Source organism: Macaca mulatta, chromosome 5 (genome assembly GCF_049350105.2).
Source record: "Macaca mulatta isolate MMU2019108-1 chromosome 5, T2T-MMU8v2.0, whole genome shotgun sequence".
Classification (NCBI taxonomy): Eukaryota; Metazoa; Chordata; class Mammalia; order Primates; family Cercopithecidae; genus Macaca; species Macaca mulatta.
In genome coordinates, this window is record NC_133410.1 from 129,739,234 (window position 1) to 129,751,470 (window position 12,237).

General features: G+C 41.8%; 1 protein-coding gene across 5 annotated transcripts in view; it reads right to left on the reverse strand.

Moving 5' to 3' along the window:
- Positions 1-4,854, reverse strand: part of PRDM5 (PR/SET domain 5) — a 222,491-nt gene extending 217,637 nt beyond the window's left edge. For all 5 annotated transcript variants that reach the window (XM_015139147.3, XM_015139146.3, XM_015139150.3 and 2 more), the window contains exon 1: positions 4,512-4,854. In XM_015139147.3, coding sequence (XP_014994633.3) covers positions 4,512-4,604 — 93 coding nt within the window. In that variant the 5' untranslated portion in view covers positions 4,605-4,854. The remainder of the gene's footprint in view (positions 1-4,511) is intronic.
- Between the last annotated feature and the right edge of the window lie 7,383 nt (positions 4,855-12,237).

The window sequence follows — 12,237 nt, forward strand, 5'->3', positions numbered from 1 at the left end:
TGACCGTTGTCTCTGTCACTCACTCTTCTGCCACTAGTAACTAAAACAGTGCCTAAAAACTGCCATAGTTCAATAAATATTTGTTGAATTAATTGTAGCTGCCATTATCACACACACACACAAATATATATATATATATATATATATAGTTTTGGAGAAAATGTTAGAGTAGTTACATAATTTAAAAAAATGTTTAACAACACCAGGAAATACAAAGCTGCCTTGAGTCACTATGGAGAAGTGTGAATGTGTGAAAACAGGGAAGAGACAGCATATATGGCAGGCTTCATGATTACATTTCTTCAATAATGTTTCCAGATAAGTTATCATCAGCCACCAGGAAACGTAAGCAAACATTGGCTGGCAGATTTTTAGCCCTAGGCTACAAATCCGTGTTTCTTCAGACAAGTCACCTTCTACGCTGATCAACACAACACCTCATCCCACAATGTCTGGTCTTCCTGTATTAACATTTATGCATGGTGATTTTTCCTCTACAGGCTTTTATTTACTCATCTGTTTCAGCTTTTTTCTCTCTTTGATATTTTTTTAAACTTTGTAAAATTTGACTTTTGTTTTGAAATCTTACTATATTTTTACAAACTCACCTTTAAGCCTTTACTTCAGGTATTGATTGATTGATTGATTGATTTTTACTTAGGATTTTACCTCACCAAATGATCTTAGTACAAATCCCTCAGTGAGAATCAAGGTGTGTGTCTTTGTTTGGAAAGGAGGGAGTTGGAACTGTGAGAGGCATAGGAATCTGAGAGGTAACTGTGAGCTCTAAGACTCCCTACAACTCTCTGGGCTTCAGTGTTCTCACCTGTAAAAGGAGGATGTGCCAATTAGATGACGTCTGTTAACTTAGCAAAAAATTACAAGATATAATTTTAGAAAAGGAGAGGTGGAGACAATACTTTATTTCTCCTAAAAGGTTACAGCCTGCCAAGTGGCCATCCCACAGTCTGGGAAGCATGCCTCTGGCCAAAGCCCAGAGACAGGCACTTTGAAGGAGGAAGAGCTTTACACTGAACAGGTTGGCTCTCTGCACTTGTCTTCCCAGAGAATCTCCTGGCTGGCTCAGCGACTTCAGCTCTCTGCACAGATGTCATTTCCTCTGAGAAGCCTTCCCTGCTGGCCCTCCTAAAGTAGACCCACCCCTCATTTACTCTTTAATGCCTCATCCTGTTTATTTCCTGCAATTAATTTAACACATGCCTCAATCATTTTGGTAATTTTCCATTTTCTACTTGTTTACTGCCTATCTCCCCACACAAGAAAGCAAGCTCCTTGAAGAAAAAGACCTTGTCTGTCTTGCTCACCTGTGTATCCCCAGGGCCTTGTACAGTACCTGCCACATATGAATGATTAAATGACGGAAAGTCAGAGAAGAAAAACCTACATCCTAAAATATCTAAAGGGAAAGAAAGCTGCAAGTAGTATATTTCCACCTTAATCTTTCCCTTAAAATTACATAATCTGAGAGCTTGAAATAACCTTTCCACTTTGCAGTTTCAGGCACAATGTCAAAAAGACCACCCACTGGCGGTCAATCATATAAGCAAGCTAGGAAAAAAATGGTCGTGAGACAAAAAATGTAATGTAGTAAGGTGTTTGCTTAACTTTAAATTTTTATTGGATGTATACTTAATTTATGAGTTTTGAGTAACTAATATTAATTTTAATCTGCATAATACTTTGCAACCTAAAATGCCACATTTTCACTGAAGCATTCAACTGTGCTCCTGAGAAAACACAGCAAGCATTAGACAGGGTCTGGCACACAGCATGCAAAAAGTTTCAATTTTATTATTTTTCCTTATTCTGATTATTAGCAAATCACAATGTGTAAAAGTGTGAATGAACTCAGGTCTCCTTTTTCTTCTCAAAAGCTTTCTAACTGACTCTTTTCCTTTTCTTGAATTGTCACTGTACAGATTTTTATACTGGGAAAAAAAAATTAGAGGCAACAGACCAGCAAAAAAGGATAATTGCCAAGGAAAAATCTAGTAGGACTAAGGTAAAGCCAGGGAATTAGGTGATTCTGCTGCAAAGACACCACCACTCTAGGAAGCACTGCACGAAAAGGGGTAGGACTAGAGAAGGATTAAGGGGTCCTATCAGCAAGAAAATCCCATCTCAATCTGGTGAATGTAATGTGGGTGGGGTTTCTAGCAAGATTTCCCAACCTCAGTCTGGATTAGATTCTTTGAATTTGAAATCAACAGATGGCTTGAATTGCAATCACTTTCTAAAACAGGAGTGTTATACAAGTAGATGTGTTATAAAAGTGTGGCAAAACATCTGTAATTTCCAACACATGTATTAAAAGCGGTATCTTCTAAAGTTTGTTTAGAATAGAGAGCATGAAAACTTTTAAGTAAGGTCCTTAATGTAGCTGCTGATAAATCTGTCTTCTCAGGTCCCTTGATTTATGGCCAGAATTAGGTCTAGTACAAGGTAACTTGGAAAATACCTAAGAATTGAGGGACCATTTGCCTTTCACAAGCATGTAAGGGATGCATTGATACTCAGCTGCAGCCTTACAATTCAGCTAAAGTCTGCTATTTGGCTTTAGCCTTGTCTTTGTCCTCAGATTTTGGAAGGAAAAGGAACTGAAGCTTCCTTTAGGGTCAGTTCTGAGATCAACAAACCTGTCCATGACCTTGTGACTGAATATTTTGGGATCATAACTAAAAGTCAATAATAGTTTGGATTCATAGCAAACATCTGCATATTCACTTTGAAATATAGAGAAGTATTCTAAATGTGATCTGGATGAAAATCTCTATGTGTTTTATATATTAAAGTTAAACTGGCCAAGAAAAGATAAGTATCATTGCAATAGTAAAGTGATGCAATAATATATGATGATTTTGGAAGCTGTTCATTTCATTGCATGCCCAAAAACAAAATACTTACAAAGAATCAAATATATGAAAAAATAAGCTGAAATTAATAAAAATCTCAAAAGAAAGGAGGTTGGCCAGCTGTTTCTAAAAACCTACATGGTAATATAAGGAAACAACAAGGACTATGTAATAATTCTAATCTTTGTAGAGTTGTTTGGTATAGTACTATTCATAACATTAAATAAAATGACTTTTAAGAACTGTGTTTAATTTTTAAAGTAATTACATTTAAGCCAGAAACCTTCAAGGAAGGTCTGAGAATTTTTCACATCTTTTAAGAAGGAATTAAAAGCAGAATTTGAACTCTGTACAGAAGTCATTTGGTGATGGTTGTATTTGGCCTTCAAAAAATGTTGATTTTAACATTTGGCCATCTGGCAACTATTCAATACATCTCTAATTCAGATAAAGTATTTATTCCTGTTTTTAACATTTGAACATTCTCCCCAACTCCCATTTGGAAAAATAAATAAGTGGTTTATTTTTTCCAATTTCACCCTGAAGGATGACTGGAGATCATGTTGTCAATGGAGCCCTTTTTTTGGAGATTAGTAGCACTTTCTACTACTCTTCACCAGCTCTTTAGGTCAGAGGCTAAGGGGAGGGGGTTAAATGCAGTTGAAAGAGACCCTAGTGTCTCTGACTGCATCCTCTGAACCTCTTGTGAACATACCTTACCTGAACAAGCCTGTTGTTGCCCAAACCTCCATCTTACAAAATATCTACTAAGAAAAGGGGACGAGGGAGGCCAGGACGACTGTAACAAGTTATAATATTATAAGATCAAATCCAAAGAGCTGGACTGTTCCTGTGGCCTCTCTTCCTAGGCCTTTGCTTTCAACATCCAACACTTCCAGGCCCTTCCTGTACGAACGGAGCAATGTGCTTCCTCTCACCACATGCCTGTAACTTTCTGGCTGGAGAGATCGAACCGATGTTGGAGACAAATCCAAAAAAAAAATCAGAGAAAAAAGGTACAGACATTCAAAGATTATCTGGTTGGCACCTCCCTGAAGGCACATATAACACATTCCAGGAGGGAAGGAAATGCTGGGTGTATGAATGAGATTCTACGGCCTGTGTGGAGCGGCGCTCTGGGCTGTTCTTCCCATCCCCGCATGGAAAGTTAGGAGTTTCTAGCCACATTAATTCATCCTAAAGGAAAAGAGGCGGCGGCGGAGCACCGTGCGCGCGGGGGAAGACTCCCGCCCACGCGTGCCTTTGCCAACGCAAAGACGCAGCTCACTCCCGTAACCGAGGAAGAGGGAGGCTCCCGCCGCGCTCACTTCCTGCGGGAGAGAGGAAAGACATCTTGCAGCAGGGAGGCCGGTGGCAGTTCCGCCCCTGGACCGGCCGGCAGCGGAGCGCGCCCCGCCGCCACCTACGTGGCGCTGCCTGCTCGGGTGGCGCAGCGAGTAAAGGCCACCCCCGCCGCGCCCCGCGGTCCCCGGCCGTCCAGCGGAACGCCTGGCCCGGCCCGGGCGAGGGGCGACCGGGGGGAAGCCCGCCGCGCCCCGGGCCCTGCGGCAGGGCGACTCCGGGAGGCGCAGGGCGCGCGAGGTGCAGGGGTGCGCAGGCCGCCGCCGGGTCACCCACCTTTCGCACTCTGCGGGCCGTGTAGAGCCCCATCCCGTCCTGAACCCGGGAGGACTTCAGGGAGAACCTGTCCGGCACGTACATGCCCAGCATTTTCCCGGCCGCGGCGGCCACCGCGTCTCTCAACACCGGCGCTCAGCGCCCGGCAGGCGACACATCGAAATTTGGGGTGCCAGGGTAGAGGGGAGAAGCCGGCAGGGAAGGAGGAAATGGAGTTTTCCTCCCAGAATCCCCACCTCCCTGCCGATTCCAGGATCCCCCGCGGCTCAGCCCCTCCTCGTCCCGGGTCGGGCTCGGCCCGGATCCGTTGCTGCCATTCCTGCTGCGGGGGCGCTGGGGGCGCGGGCCTGGGCGCTGCGGGCGCCGGGACGCCGCTCGCTGATTGGCCCGAAGTTGGCTGCTCGGACCCGCGCCCGGGCGCGAAGCCCGTAGCAGGGCTGACCCCGGGGCCTCAAACCCGGAGGCCCACGAGCTACGCGGGCCGTCAGCACCCCTAGCCCCGTCACGGCGGCGTGCGTTCCCGCCTTTGTCCAGCTCTGGGTGTTCGAACCTTGCCCCGCTGAACCTTTACTCCCGGTAGGGAAGTCTCGCTTGCTTCTCTTCAGATGCAAAACGAAATGGACCTTCGCACAGCTGGAGCATCCTCCAAAACAACTTTATCAAGTTCCTGACTCTGAAAACCAGCTTATTGCCGACTACTGAGAACAAACCCTGCGGTCTAGGAAATTTCCGTGCTTCTCACATTTGAGTTATGCATCTTTACTGTTTTTCACGTTTGTTGCAGAAGCTAGAACTTAATAAGGGATCGCAAAGTATGTTGATTAACGTACGGAGAAATATGTTGCAAACAATTTAATGTTTAAAGCGCTAGAAACTAGATATGTTATGGTAACATAACCTCTGGGAAGTTCTTATATTTCTCAAGGTACAGTATTCCTGAGACTTCCCTTGCTTGATAATCATTCGACCTATTACGGATTTTCAGACATACGGAAGTGGATTTGTGGGAGACAGGAGGGGACACCCAAACAATAGAATCTGGTGCCACAACAATGAAATAAAGTCACAAGTGTTGTTCTAGTGTTTTTAATAAGCTGTTAGGCTGTGCAGTGTGCCCAGGACCTTTAAAAGCCTGTTTCATCCTTCAAGGTGAGCCTGGGGTCATCTACTCATTTCTCTTGATATGGTAATTATCTACTCTAGGGTCTTGTCTTGGAAACCATTTGATGTTGTTAATTGAAGTTCTCATAAACCATTAAAAGCACACACAAAAGTCTGACAAAATTATAGACTACACGCACACCACGGAAACGATTCCTGTCCCGGCAAGAAACCCTTGGAACATAGACAGTTCCCAAGTAGATTTTTTTTTTTTTTTTTTAATAGACAGGGCCTAGCTATGTCTCCCAGGCTGATCTTGATCTTGAACTCCTGGGCTCAAGGGATCCTCCAGCGTTGGCCTCCTGAAGTGCTGGGATTACACACTTGAGCTACCAAACCCAGCCCCTATGTAGATTTTGATTCAAGTTTGGAAAAAGGTTTAAAAAGCAAGAACAAAAGGCATTATGGAAAAAAAAATCATGTAATGTCAATATTCGGAGACTTTAAGGAACACAGTAAATGATTACATGATCCTCTTTCTAAGAAATACAAGTTTAGCTTTCACGGTAGGGAGAGGAACACTTAGCCACTCTGTGAGTTTTTATACCTTTGACTTGCCATAGAAGATCTCTAACTTCTCTAGGGGAAAATAAATCAATAAAAACAAAAACTCTCTTTTGGGGGAATTTGGAGTTCCATGGCCTTGAAACGTAGTAGGTGTTCAGTAAATATGTCTTGAATGAAAGTCACTTCTGAGGGTGACCTGAGATGTTCAAAAATTATATGGTGAGCCTAGAATTTACTTGGCTTTTTGTTGTGCCTCACAAGGAACTGGACTAAGTAGGTTTTCCAGGGGTCGTTTGAACCAGGGCTGAAACCAAGCCAGACCAGATCCACTGGGCCCAGCTGGAACCAGACCACAGTCCAGAAGGTGGCCCTGGCATTTTCCTGGAGCATCCAGCTCTTTGTCAAACACAGGCTTCCAGCCACCCTCAAGCCATACAGGGCTCTCAGTCAAATGCTATGCCACTGTCTCTTTGGGCGTGAGAATTTCCACAGCTTTTGATCACTTGGAGAGGAAAACGTGTTTTTTGGTTTTAGTCTGAATCAATCCTTATTTAGGGATCCTTATTTAGTCATATCTCTCAAATATTGGTATGCATGCTGTCTTTCTGGGGAGTAAGGCTGCAGCCTTGAGAATGCCCCTCTCTGAATGTAGGCATCTTTACTAATTAGAAAATGGTAAAAGTATATAAATAAAATTTTAAAGATAAATCTGAAATCAATAAGATGAGAAACTTTCCAGATATTTTATGAAGCTTGATCAGATAGTTTTGTTACAATTGACACACTCAGTATATTTCATTAAAGCATGCAGTGTTCTTTTTTATTTATTTAATGGAGTGTTCTGAAGATCTACTAACTAAAACATGGACACTAGCAATAAAAAGTTCTTAAAATAATAAGTTCCATTACAGCACATAAAAAGGATACATGTTTGCCAAATCAAAATGCACAATATTGACCGGATATTTGATTTTGAAGCCTATAAGACAGTGGTAGTACAATGAGTCATTTCTCGAAACTTTAAAAGCTAGTAAGTGACCTTTCAATATTATCTTTGAAAAACGGGAAATTAAAAGTCTGCTTTATATCAAGAGTTTAAATCCAGTCTTTAAAAAAATAAATAAGAAAATCAAAAAAATTGGTATTAAAGTACTACCATGCACCTGATTTACTTATTCTAGAAAATATTGCACTGTCTTGACACACAAGAAATTATTCAAAATACATAGTTCCTTACTTTCAAATTTGCTTGTGGGGGAATTTTCTTCATTGATAAAGCAAGCTCTAGTTATTGCATTTAAACGTATGTACTTGAGTGGGCCTTGTTTTAGGGAAGGCTTGAATTATGACTGTATATTAATTAATTATTTTACCATAGTGTCAGTATTTACACATACTGTCGAACTCTTTTAATTGTGTCTTGGTTATTGATGACTGATTCCAAGCACCATGGTAGACTAAAAGCCTGATTGATAGAAATAATAATAATAATAATAACCTGAAACATATTTGTCTTCAGTTACCAGAGAACTGGAGGGCTTTTGTAATAATTGAATATAAAACCAAGTTTCCAGAGCAGAAAAGAATAAAGATTTAGTTGGTGTGATTAAAAACAAGTTTGTTAAAATAAAATGCAGGGTAAGGGTGTCAGATTCTTGCTCTTAAAACATCTATCCTCAGCATTGATTCTACAATAGCAATGGCACCATGAAAAGATGTCCCCGAAACCTGAAAAAGTGTGAACATTAAATTTTTCTTAATGTCTTGATTTTTAGAAAGGTACCATACACTTGTATGTAGTACCAAAAAAAAAAAAATCATAACATTTTTTAACTGGAAGAAAACTGAAGATTTTTTTTTTTTTTTTTTTGAGACGGAGTCTCACGCTGTTGCCCAGGCTGGAGTGCAGTGGCGCGATCTCGGCTCACTGCAAGCTCCGCCTCCTGGGTTCACGCCATTCTCCTGCCTCAGCCTCCTGAGTAGCTAGGACTACAGGCGCCCGCCACCGCGCCCGGCTAATTTTTTTTTTTTTGTATTTTTAGTAGAGACGGGGTTTCACTGTGGTCTCGATCTCCTGACCTTGTGATCCGCCCGCCTCGGCCTCCCAAAGTGCTGGGATTACAGGCTTGAGCCACCGCGCCCGGCCCGAAAACTGAAGATTAATGTGACTAAATTGAGTAACATTATGCTACAGTTTGGATGCGTCCCTCAAAAGTTAACGTATAGGAAATTTAATTCCCAAAGAAGCAGTGTTGGGAGGCAAGGCCTAACAAGAGGTGATTGGTCATGAAGGCAGAGCCATCATGAATGAATTAATGTCATTATCACAGGAGAGGGTTAGTTCTCTAGAAAGTGGGTTGTTATAAAAGCAAGCTCAACCCCATTTCCTCTCTATGTCTCTAGAGCTTGCTTCTGTCTTCTGTCCTTCTGCCAAGAAATAACCCTTGTCAGATGCCAGTGGTAGGCTCTTGAACTTCCCAGACACCAGAACCGTGAGCCAAATACTTTTTGTCTTTTTTTCAAGACTAGAAACTAGATCTTGCTGGGTCTCCAGGCCGGAGTGCAGTGGTATAATCATAGCTCTCTGCAGCCTCCACCTCCTGGCTTTCCAGTCCTCCAGCTTCAGTCTCCCAAGTAGCTAGGACTATAGGTGCATATCACAGTGCTCAGCTATTTATTTTATTTTGTTTTGTTTTGTTTTACTGGTATAGATGGAGTCTCATTTTGTTTCCCAGGCTGGTCTCAAACCCCTGGCTTCGAGTGATCCTCCAGTCTCGGCCTTCCAAAGTTCTGGGATTATAAGCATGAGTCACCATGCCTGGCCTCAAATTTCTTTTCTTTGTAATTTAACCAATCTGTGGTATTCTGTTATAGGAGAAGAGAACAGACTAAGACAGAAAATTGGTACCAAGAAGTGGAGTTATTGCTGTTACAAATACTTGAAATTGTGCAAGCAGCTTTGGAATTGGGTAATGAGTAGAGGCTGCAAGAATTTGGAGTAGCAAACAAGAAAAGGTACATACTGCCATGAACAAAGCATGAAGGACAATTCTGATGAAGGGAAAAAGATCCCAGAATTAGGGAAAATCTTCCTAAAAATTAATTAGGGATTATCACCAGAATGTTGAGAAAAATATGGACAGTAACAGCCATTCTGACAAGTTCCAGAAAAAAATGGGGAACAAGGTATTGGAAACTGGAATAAAGACCATTCTTGTTATAAGATAGCAAAGACCTTGGCTGAAGTATGCCCATATCCTAAGACTTTATGGAATGCAGAACTTAAAAGTGATGAACTAGGATATATGGTGGAAGAAATATCGAAGCAGTGACCCAATCAGACTTCTGTGTGGCTACTTTTAACTACACACAGTGAGATATGAGAGCAAAGGTTTTAACTAATTAAAAGGGAAGCAGAGTGAAAAGATTTGGAAAATTTGCATCTTGGCCAGATAAAGACTGAAAAAGCCTGTTCAGAAGAGAATACTAAGGGTGTGGCCAGTGACCATTTGTTAAAGAGGTTAATATGAATAAAGAGAGCCAGGTGCTACTCATCAAGATACTGGGAAAAGATCCTGAAAGTATTTCAGAGTTCTTCCAGGCTAACCTTCCCAACACAGATCCAATGCTATAGGAGGGCAGAATGGTTTTGAGCAATGGGCCCTGGTTTGCCGTCCAGAGCCACCTCAGGTCTCTGCTCCACCCATTTCATTACAGTGTTCCTCAGACACCCTAGATGTGACTTGACCTGTCACTCCAGAAGATTCAAGTGGCAAATCTTAGTGGCTTCCACATGATGTTAAGTCTGCAGGTGTCCAGAATGCAAGAGCTATTGGGGCATGGTTTTCTCCATCTATATTTCAAAGGATGTTGCAGACAGCCTTTGGTGGCCCAGACAGAGACTTGTCACAGGGCAGAGCTGCCAAAGAGAGCCCCCACCAGGGCAATGCCTAATGAAGCTGTGGAAGTGAGACTGCCACCAAGACCCCAGAACTATAGAGCTGACATCATCGACCCAAGAGAGCTGAGTCATGGGCTGAGCCCAGCAAAGCTGTGGGGCTGTGGCTAACCAAGGTCATGGTGGCCCAATCCCTACATCAGTGTGCTCAGGACGTGGGACATGGAATCAAAGGAGGTTGTTCCCTGGCTTTATGACATAATGCTCTCTGTTGGGTTTGGGGCTTACTTGGGACCTCTTATTTCTTCTTGCCTATTTATCCCTTTTGGAATGAGAATTTCTATCTAATGCCTGTCTCACCATTGTATTTTGGAAATAGATTTTACAGGCCCACATCTGGAAGGAATTTGCCTCAAGGTGAATCATGCTGTGAGTCTCATCCATATCTGATTTAGATGAGACTTTGGACTTTAGATTTTTGAGTAGATGCTGGAATTAGTTCAGGCTTTGGGGGCTACTGGGATGGAGTGAATGTATTTTGCACTGTGAAAATTATATAAATTTGGGGGGCCATGGGTGGGATGCTATGGTTTGAATATTTCATGTGTTGGAAAGTTAATTTTCAATGCAATGATGTTGGCAGGTGGGGCCTAATAAGAGGTGAATTGGGCCATGAGGGCAGATCCCTCATGAATGGATTAATGTCATTATCCTGATAAGTGGGTTACTTTTTCTGAGGGTGAATTATTATAAAAGTGAGTTTGGTCAATTTGCTGTCTGTCTCACATGCTTGCTTTTACCTTCTACCCTTCTACCATGGGATAACCCTCAGCAGATGTCAGTGCCATGCTTAGACTTCCCAGCCTCCAGAATTATGAGCCAAATGAAATTATTTTCATTATAAATTACCCAGGTTACAGCAACAAAACATGAACTAAGACACATTATTTAAAAAAAGCTGAAGGATAAATTAGTATCTCACCCAACAGGCAGTACTGTTCATGGAGCAGAGTACGGAAAATTAACAGAAATCCAAAGAAATGTGAAAGAAACCAAGGTTAAGGTTCCAGGTACTGAGTGTCTAGTACATGCCAGAAAGCAGACTAGGTTCTTTGTATCTATTATCTTAAAGCCCTAGCAGCCTTACCAAAGTTCCAACAAGAAGAAAGTGGAAGCTTCCTTTGATGGAGCCTATAGGACAGCTTTGGTGAAGCATATACTCAGCAGGGATTCTAGAAGAAGGTTGTGGTCAGCTGAGAAGTTCCCATGAGATAAGTGCTATCCAATAGAACAAAAACGCCTTAAATATATTTACAGTGGACCCTTGAACAACACAGGAGTTACAGATGCCAACGCCCATGCAGTGAAAAATCTGAGTATAACTTTTGACCCTTCAAAACATAATTACTGATAGCCTACTGTTGACCAGAAGCCTTATTAAAAACAATTAACACATATTTTCTGTGTTATACATGTTATACATTGAATTATTACAATAAAGTAAGATAGTTAAAAGAAAATGTTAATAAGGAACAGGAAGAGAAAACATATTTCCATTGGAAGTGGATCATCATAAAGCTCATTTTCATTGCCTTCACGTTCAGTAGGCTGAGGAGAAGGAAGAGAAGGGGTTGGTCTTGCTGTCTCAGGGGTGGTAGGAGTGGAAGAAATTCCATGTATATGGACCTATGCAATTCAAACTCATGTTTTTCAAGGATCAACCATGTGTCTGTGTGTGTGTGTGTGTGTGTGTGTGAGAGAGAGAGAGAGAGAGAGGGAGAGGGAGTGCCTTTAATATCAGCTTCCAATTAAGACAACTTCTGACCATAGAGCCCTAAAAAATACATTCTTTCAAAACTTATTGTCAGATTTCAGCTGGGACAAATAGCAAATATTTCTAGAAGTATTGAACTCCTTTTTTTGTCTTTTTTTTTTTTTTTTTTTAATAAACCAAAGGTATCTCTCAGGTGACTCAGAACTGAAACTAATAAGCCTTTTATGACTTAATGATGGCTGCCAAAGATGTCCTCAAAATCAGGTGCAAAAAGATATAACCCTCCCATGATCCAGAACCACTCTCAAAGATAGCCAAAAGAAACAGAGACACATATAACACCCCCACACCCAAGAGCTAGCAATAGTCAGTGTATTAGCCAAAAA